At 43.0% G+C, this 9757-nt stretch overlaps 1 protein-coding gene across 2 annotated transcripts in view; it reads right to left on the bottom strand.

Moving 5' to 3' along the window:
* The window catches only part of LOC117954791 (cyclin-Y-like), a 14108-nt gene extending 7997 nt beyond the window's left edge, over window positions 1-6111 (bottom strand). Inside the window, exon 1 of one of the 2 annotated variants that reach the window (XM_034888787.1) lies at window positions 5722-6111. In XM_034888787.1, coding sequence (XP_034744678.1) covers window positions 5722-5875 — 154 coding nt within the window. In that variant the 5' untranslated portion in view covers window positions 5876-6111. The remainder of the gene's footprint in view (window positions 1-5721) is intronic. The other variant, XM_034888788.1, reaches the window with a different exon arrangement.
* Window positions 6112-9757: the final 3646 nt, after the last annotated feature.

The following is a 9757-nucleotide window of genomic DNA, read 5'->3' as shown; positions in this document are numbered from 1 at the left end:
AATGATGAATACATGAAATACATATGAATTACAGTGCTTTACTTTGAGGAAGCTCTGTTTCTGAATGCTTCATGGGGACAATCTGGTTGAGAGGAATATGGATTCACCCAATCATAATTCTAGAAGTCTATTTAGATGACATTGGTTGATTTCGGATTTAGACAATTTAAATTATGACTACTGCAATATAAAGGCATTTAGGTCAGTAAGAGATTAATAATGTCAGTTAAAAAAAATTCTAGCTGACTGTTCAACCCTCCTGCTAGTGTTGCACATTTGTTCCATCTTCATTATCATGTCACCCCCGTCACACAGGAGGATGTTATCCTAACCCCCCTTATACTGTTTCAACACACACACACACACACACACACACACATAAACAGCCCCACACACTCAGATCCTGAGTGGTAACGAACCCAGCCTAAACAAACACAGGTGACCTGCACACACATGCCCCATCCTGGGGGAGAGAGGGACTTTCTCTGGGAAGGCCCAGGCACAGCCAGATCTGCCACTAGGCACTTTACAGAGCAACACAGTGCAAACAGAAGAAGAAAAAGTAGATCTTTAAAGATCACACATTACTGTTTCCAACTGTGTGTCTGGCTTGTGTGGGTGTGAAAGTAGTTTTGGTTTGGATGGGTCTTGTAACCCAACACACTCCCTTATTAATGTAGATCAGATTGTCTTTAAAGTGTTTTCTGCCCCGGCAGCTCAAAGCCAGCGGGCCTTTCTGAAGTGATAATTAATGAAATGGGGTGGTCTCGGTGTGGACGGTACTATAAAATGACTCCCTCATTAATACTCAACAGATCAAAGACCCTCTCCTGCTGTGAAGACCCTGACCCTTTAAGGAATATTCCCTCACAAACAAAGGGAGACGAAAGAAGCCTCAGTTTTCTGGTTTCTGGCCATTGATTTAGGATTTAGTGTGTTTTTTTTCATCAAAATGTACAATGCTTATATTGCTTTATTCCCCCTGGACCACACTTTCAAATCGCTATAATGGCCACGAAACCACACAGTTGGAAACAGTAATGTGTGATCTTTAAATATCTTTTTTTCTTCTGTATGCACTGTGTTGCTCCGTAAAGTACTAAATGGCAGATCTGGCTTGGTCAAATACTGTAAATCCCTCACTTGTTTTCACACCGCTGTCCTCTGCCGTGCATGTGACTCCCAATTGTGTACTTTTGCTGTGATCCTGATGAAAAGGATAACCGCGCAGGACCTGTTTGATGTGCCAGCTCTGAGCAGATGAGGAGCAGCTGATTTAAAAAAAAAAATACGGAAGAGGAGTTGGGGGTGGGGTACCGTGCAGTATGAATGAGACACTGAATTTAAATGTGCACGTGTGTTTACATTAAGATTTGAAGCATGGGGAAGTGTTTCTGTCGTGACAACATCTTCTCTTCCCCTGACTAGCTCAGTGTGCTGCTGGTCTGTTAGCAGGCCTCTCATCCTGCCACAGCTCATCACCTCTCGTCCAATTCCTTATTTGAAACCATGATATTCTTGCCCACCAGTAGTCCTTTCAACTCTAACCCAACAGCAACATGCCCAATTAGGGTTAAATCGATCAATCATCAATTGGGCGGCGCTAAGCTCAAGAAGGAACCGCTGTAAAATAGTTCACCACTGTACTTAAATATAAGAGCATCAGCTGATGCATGATGCCTCACTGAGACAACAGTCATCTCAGGATGAAACACAGAGAGCTTTGTCAATGAAAGCCACAGATCACATAACAGCTCTCTCTCTCTGTCTCTCTCCCTCTCTCTCTCTCTCTCTCCATCCCTCTTCTACCTCCATTGGTGTCGCTCCATATACTGAATTTCTCGTCTATAACATCATACTCTATGCCAACTTGTCAACATTTAAATTCATGTTTGCGGTTTCCAGTTGGACCCTGTTCCATGTACCCCTATGGCAGGGGTCTCTAACATTTTCTTAGGCCCATTAGAACCCATTAAGAACGAGAGACCCAGTAGGGACCCCCAACTGCCTATACAGTGGAGTTGCATAACCGGGCAGAATGGATCAAATGAAATGCTTATTATTAATGCATCATGTTTGAATGTTATATGTGGATAGGCCCAGTGACTCCCTATGGTTAACTGTATGGCTACCATGGTGGCTACCTTACCTATAGTTTTTTTTACTAACCTAATTTCACCAATTAGTCTTTGCTATTTAAGTTGGATTCATATTAATGTATATTTTTAGACATATTTTAGTTATTGAAAAAAAAACTTTCAAAAAGACATATTTATTTGGGAGCCTCTAGCTCACCTGGTAGACCATATAGGCTCAGGTCTGACTGCTGGGGAGGCGCCACGCAGAGCTTTCTCCGTAGCCTGTGTACAGTAAGTGGCCTGAAGTTTATACGTGGGTGTTGGTGTGTGCGATTACTAAGTACAAGAGAGTGGCAGGGCCGGTGTGTGTGTGTGTGTGTGGGGAGTGTGTGGTAGAGTGAGAGAGAGAGTGACAGTGATCATCTTCAGATATGACTAGGGACTCTAGAGTCCTAATGAGAGTAACAAAGTGTCTCCCCTGTTCTTTCTGACCTCGGTGGGACACCTGCAGCAGGAGAAGTTAACCCTCTCCTTGATTTCCTGTTGTTGATGGAGAAGGAGAACCAGGAAATGAGTTTGGGGAGGGGGGGGGGGGGGGGGGGGGGGGGGGGGGGGGGGGGGGGGGGGGGGGGGACACACGTAGTCACATTTTTTGAGAAGTGCATGTCAGGCGTAGGATCGGTTTCTCCACGTTCACACGTACATAGCCACGGTGTAGATTTAACGCAGTACCATAAATCACGCTAGGGTCCCTGTTAGGGACCTGGGTTCGAATCCAACCTGGAGCCCTTTGCTGCATGTCACCCCCCCCCCCTCTCTCCCATCCTTCCTGTCTCTCTTCAGCTGCTCTAAATAAAAGGAAACAAAGAAAGAAATTTGCATATTTGTATCTCTTTAAATAAACAGATTGCAGAGGAAAATATCTATATCTCATATCCACACGGCCCAATTTGTCTTGCAACGTCCTTATTCATATATTTTAGAAGAGCACATGTGACAAAGATGTGACCATCTTTACGAACTTCACCAAGGTACGTATCTTCAGAAAAGCTCCAAAGGATGACTACACATGCTGACAGAATCTCTCTCCAACATAACTGCAACTCTCAACAGAAATATGAGAGCTATGCAAAACAGCAGAAACCTTAATTCTCCCAAACTAAGCTCTTTTCTAAAACTCTATCCAGTGGTTTAGTTCTGGATGTGCATCAAGGCCCCAGGCCAGTCAAATGATGGTGTTATGGATTGAAGCGATTATCTGTTCTTAAAACAGAGGGTGCTGGGAGCTTATTTCAGGACTCCAATTGTGACGTAACAGTCCACACTGAGAGTGACGACTGTCTGCTGTGAAGGCGTGGTGCGAAAACATCTGTCAAGGTATCCTAAGACATTTAATGTAAGTATTACTAACTGTGTAACACACGTAAGCCAGCCCATTCAATGTCTTTGAAAGCAGCGCGTCACACTCCAAATTGAGGCGTTAATTCTTGCCAATCACGTGTCCCTGGGGGCTTCTCTTATCTGCTCGGACCCAGGCTCCCAGCTGCCTCTCTGGGCTTTTCTCTGGGGGGCAAAGACTTTTTTCTGATGGTGCAGATCATAATGAAGCCCACTAATCTCCATCACACTGTCTGTGAACTCATAATAGAGCCGACACATTAGACACGCTCTGATTTCAACCACCTCACCACCGAGACAGACGGCCTCTCAGCACGGGGCGTCTTTATCCCCGACAGGAAGCGTTGGTCCACCGCCAACAATCTGTTTAAGAAGCTTCTTCATGTCACTTTTTTCTACTCTGGTAGGATTGCATCTGGCTTCCCACTCCGGCAGCATGCATCCCATTAAAGGAATGATGCAAAACATTTGTAAGGAGAACAAAATATGTTCCACTTGGCTATGTTATGTTTCCAAAGATACGGCAGCCCTGCCCGGGATACTGGACCCATGATAACATTATAAACAATCGCCATAATACAAAGTACTCCAGTTAATTGCAATCACAAGTGGCATACAGCACGTAAGTGGCATACACTCCTCAAGTTGTAAAGAGGAAATGACTGCTCAACAAAAAGCACGTTGACAGTGCAATTAGTGGGATGGAAGGCTTCCCACTGTACAGCAAAGTGCACCAACTACCAGGAGCCCTAATAGTCTCTTCATGTGTAATTGGCACTAAAGGAGAGCAAGACCATCTCCAATGTCAATGTATTCTTATGAACAGGTCCGTGTTACATGCATATACGCATGCAAAAATGTAAGTTTTGTACAAAACTAGGAGCCCGCCAGCTGGTCTCGATCATTAGTCTAGAGCTAAATACATTATGTGGGCAATGAGTATTATTAGACTGCCTTTCTGGTGGTGGATCATGCTGGCCTGTGACAGTCTATACAACTTCTGGAGAAAAGTAAATGGATTGTATAGAGTTTCTGAGATAATTCATTTCTGTGTAATGGTTGGCCGTTGGCTGAAAATAAGCAACCCATTTAGGAGACACTTTCCAGTGTGAATGGGTCAATTGTAATGCATATAAGCATGTGTCAACGGGGGGGGGGGGATGCGCTCCATAGTTCTTTCACGCACAAGCTGAAAACAAAGAACAGCACAAAGAAAGTCTGCCGTCATGAGCAGGATGTTGTCTGCAGCTCCATATCGCTGTGTAAGGACACATGGGAGGACATGACTCTCCCATGTGTCTGGCTGCAGGCGACTGATGGCAGATATGTATTTCTGTCGGTCGTCAATATTACAGGGAGCTGAGTGTCAACAGAGGCGGGAGCTACATCTCCGGGATCTGAGAAATATGCAGATTTAATAGAGATCAGAGGTCAAGCAAGGGATCATCCAAGATGAGAAACTGATGATCATAACTTATTTTGTAGGCTATAGTGACTCTAGGAATTACACTCTCTCGTCAAGATATAACATGCTGATTACATTTCTTTAATATTCCCATAGTGCTTAACAGTGCATCTAGTATTCAATGTTCAGCTTACGATTTCATTATTTTAATAACGTTAAAAGGAAGTTTTTTGTCACCACTGTTGCACCAACTGCCTGCTCTGTGGTCTAGACCTAGTCTACCCTTAAAGTGTCCTGAGATAACTTCAGTTAGGAGGTATGAGTACATGTGGATTAATGAAATGAAATTATATTATGGTGCTCTAAATATTTGCCCTCCACATAAAAAGCTTCAATGCTCACTCTTAATGTTTTAGTAAGTTAAAGACAATTTCCACAGTTGCATATAAATGCTATTATTATTACATTGTATTTAGACATTGTGTTGTATTTAGAACCCATACAGCATCACTAGCAGTCCCTACACTATTTCAGCAGTGTTACTTTTTGTCTCTAATGTCAGACGTCCACATGACATTCAGTAGTCTCTCTCTCTCTCTCTCTCTCTCTCTCTCTCTCTCTCTCTCTCTCAACCATGTCGTGTTTTATATCGTTTGGTTGTATTTTTGATGTAGAGTTAGAGTAGCTATAATAATTCCTATTTTTGTACTGTAGCCATTCCTTCTATATGCGCTGCACGCCCTTCCATCACCCAGCACTATATAAGTTTATCACTTTGTTCTCTCTCTTCTCATTATGTCCCACGTCATGGGGACAGCCTGAACACCTCATGGTCATTACCGTCGACGTTCTCCCTGTCGCTGATGTGCTGCAGGTTGCATCCCGTCTCCTCCCTGCCCAGCTCGGACTCGTGCGGGTCCGACTCCAGCCTGGAGTGGGTGTTTCTGCGGAGCTTGGGGCTGGCAGCCACGCAGCAAGAGATCGCGCTCCCCATCTTCGCCCAGCCTTCCTCGGTCCCCCAGAGGAACGGGTGGGGCTGGGTTAACAGTCCTTTCTGCTCAAAAAGCAACTTGAAAAAGGGTCACCAACCCCAACTCCACCGAGGCGGGTCGGTCACCGTGGATCAGCTGAGCGCGGAGTGCGCGGGCAGAGCAGCGCCCACGGAGCCCGTCAACCGTCGCTGTCCTCGGATGAAAATGTCACTTACACCGGCAGTGGAGCCTAGTGAACGGGCCAACCCCCCTGCTCCTGGCTCAGTGTGTGTGTGTGTGTGTGTGTGTGTGTGTGTGTGTGTGTGTGTGTGTGTGTGTGTGTGTGTGTGTGTCATTTTGGGTTTCAGGGGTTAAAGGAAAAAAAAGCCTGTTTGTTAAAAATGATTAAGTATTTAATTTTCAAACAAAACGTTAATTATATTAACACCACTCCTTACTATTTTTTTTATTATTTACATGAAGAAATTGTTTAACAGCTGTAATAAATACAGCTGTTAAACTGTCTTTTCCACTGCATGGCATCTGCTCTGCTCTACTCCAGAGCCAGGGGGGTTGGTCAGTATCATTGGGGGGGGGACAAATGCTATCATTGTGTTTTGGCAAGGTAGGCTACACACCCCTAGTACTAGAAAAACCCCAATATCAGAGCAGGGGTGGTGGAGAAATCACTTCTTTACTAACCCTTTCTGTTAAATTCCGTTTTTGAAATCTTTTAGGCTTTGATTTAAGCCCAGTACTGGATCTGTCTGACCAACACAGAGGTCACATGACTTCTTTAAACCAGAAAAAACACATTTTCTCACAATTTCCGCCTAAACCGCATGCTTTGTTTTATCCCTGGGGCATGAAGGAACATCAGGGACACAAAACTCAATGACTTCAATACTCAAAGCACTCTGACGATTCAGAAAATGAACAAATTATCATACTAGTTATTTGTGAAAGCCGTAAATTAGACCAGTTCCTCGTCTTCATCTGAACTTTGCACACAGGTCGCCTAGCTTTCACTCTGTCAGTTAACACATGTCTGTGCACCTGTACTTCTTTATATGTTTTCCCCTCTCCAATTAACTGTTTAACCAAAGTCCGCTGTTCCTCAGAGCAATGTCTGGAACAAGCCATGTGGCTGAGTATTTCAGTGTGAAATGCACTATAACCAGCATGCACCACATTCCCTTCCTTCCTTAAATATGAGCCATAACTGACACCTGTTTATCACAGAATCAATCACCGCACTAATTGAACACAACACTGCTATTATTTTGAACATGCTCCTTTCAATTCCAGATTTAATTCCACAGAAGGAGCAGCCAACCCATGCCAACAGCCTTCCTGATAACTAACAGGGTCCAGATTTGGAAAAACAGGGTCCAGATTTGGAAAAACAGGGTCCAGATTTGGAAAAACAGGGTCCAGATTTGAAAAACAGGGTCCAGGTTGATTAAAAGGACGGTTTAACAGAAGCATAGTGTTTCCATGATACTATCTTCCTGAAGTGCTGGGCAACACTCAGTCACCATGCTGAAACAACACTTTGTGAAAAACTGTTCTGAAGACATTGATACAATAACAATACTGACATCTGCTGGCCAGGCCATGGTATTGCATTGTTATGCATTTATTAACTGCACGCTCACGTGATGGAAGAAAGTCAAGGTACAGTATAAATGACCTAATTTTCCTTCTTGATAAAAACTGTCCACTTTTAAACTGATTCTGTGGCTCTCCTTTTACATTTAGTACCATTTGGACAAGCAAGTCTCATATTCAAAACTGGTGGGACATGTCCCCAATGCATGTGAAATGAAAGCCTCATAATAGCATTTCTTAAAAATGTACTACTTCACTGTTTCTGGACTTGTTCTTTTGTAAATGTTTACTAGTTAACTATTAAAAGCTAAAGTGTGCAAAAGTTAACTAGTAGTTCTACTAGTACACAATGCTAACGAGGAGTCAGGGAGAAGGGGTTTGAGGCTTACTATTGGCTCTCAATTTCCAAATAAATTATACAAACCAATCAGGATTCAGGATTTAGTTCTGTCCCGCCTAATTTATTTGCATATTACACATTAGTTAACATGTTGGCACTTTTGGATATTACTAGTTAAGTAGTGAGGTCAAAATGTCCGTCACTAGTTAACTAGTAGATATTTTGAGCCTCATTAGTTAACTAGTTACACCCAGAGAAAGTCCAGTTTGGGAATTAGTAAATATTTAACATGTATCACTAGTTAACTAGAAAACACAGATGATATTTATATGGACACGACGTGGTCAGGCTAAGACATCTCACAGCAGACAGCAATAGCCAGTTGGAGCCGGTTACCTCCGGGATCTGTGCTAAGCTAGGCTAACGGTTGGTGAAACAGACGGGTATGTATGAAGTTATCTAACTCTGGGGTGTATGGTGAATAAGACGCCAACAGACTCAACAAACTGATCTGCAAGGCCAGTGAAGTTATGGGGCTGGATCTGGACTCTCTGTCGGTGGAGTCGGAGAGGAGGACGCTGTCCAAACCACGTGTCCTCTTGGACAATGTCTCGCACCCACTCCATGGCTTGATGCTCATTCACAGGAGCACTTTCAGTGATGGACTCATTCTCCCAAAATGCACCACAGAGCACCACAGGAAGTCATTCCTGCCCGTGGGCATCAAACTTTATAACTCCTCCCTCTAAGTGTCTGGCACACACACACACACACAAACACACACACACACCTAGAGAGGTTGAAACAGGACAATAATATCTGTATTATCTGTTTTATGCAATAAAACTGGCCTGACATGTGTGCACTCAACTGCTACCATTATTATTATTATTATTATTATTATTATTATTATTATTATTATTATTACTTTTCACCTTTGCAACTCCTTAATTATGTTAATTATGTAAATACAATATCATGACATTCCTTTAACTATGTAAATACCGTACATATCCACACTCCTTATATTTCTGTATTTATACTTCTACTCTGATATTTATACCATTTGTGAAACTGTAACACCGAGTTTCCCTTCGGGGATCAATAAAGTATTTTTGATCCGGATTCGGATTCAGAGTCCCAATAAGTGGGCGTGTTCCTTTAAGACCTGTCTCCTGTCTTGGTCTGTCCATCGTGTTTCTTCTGTGCTGTGTCAACTCTTGTTCTAAGTTCTTCTTTGCATGTGTTGTGTTAATTGTAATGAATACATCTGGTTTCATCCCTTCCATTACTGTCAAAGGGTCTCTAATCAGTTAAACATTCAATAATGTATTAATATATGTAAATATGGATTTCCAAAAGTTATCTAACATTGGGCATTGTGGGTAGCCATTGTCTCTCCACACCCCCTCCAACATTAAGTTAATTGATGCGGATTAATTTTAGACACAATTGATGGTGGTGTTCTAAAAAACCTGTAATATGGTGCATTTTTAACCCATGTAACATCATGTATTTTATTTATTTTTATTGAAAGTGAACGTTTGATATGAGTATTGCAGTCTAACCTAGCGTTGAGCTTTGTGTTGCAGCAGCGCGTGTTGGACAGCAGAGGGCCTGGGGGACTGGCACCGTGAGGCCCGGTTGGTGTTAGTCCCTCTCAGTGCTTGTAGGCGGTGAGTCTCCTGCTGGAAATTTCCACTCCAGGCACACTGGACCAAAGGCCATGGTGATGTTTGAAAGGAAACACAACGAAATATTAAAGAGCCTCCCACACTGCAACGGGGGAGTTACAGGTTCACTTTTACAAAATGAAATCAGGCTTTTGTTTAACAGCAATCAACATGATAGGGACTAAAACAGAGCGAATGACTGGGGAGTTCAATAATCCCAGTAAAGTAAAATGATCCCAGTTAGGGTCAGAAACTTGCCTCATACGAGTTGAACAGGCCCC

The sequence above is a fragment of the Etheostoma cragini genome, chromosome 12, assembly GCF_013103735.1.
Source record: "Etheostoma cragini isolate CJK2018 chromosome 12, CSU_Ecrag_1.0, whole genome shotgun sequence".
NCBI classification, from domain to species: Eukaryota; Metazoa; Chordata; class Actinopteri; order Perciformes; family Percidae; genus Etheostoma; species Etheostoma cragini.
Note: the sequence above shows the minus strand (reverse complement) of the source record. Positions and strands in the feature narration are given on the sequence as shown.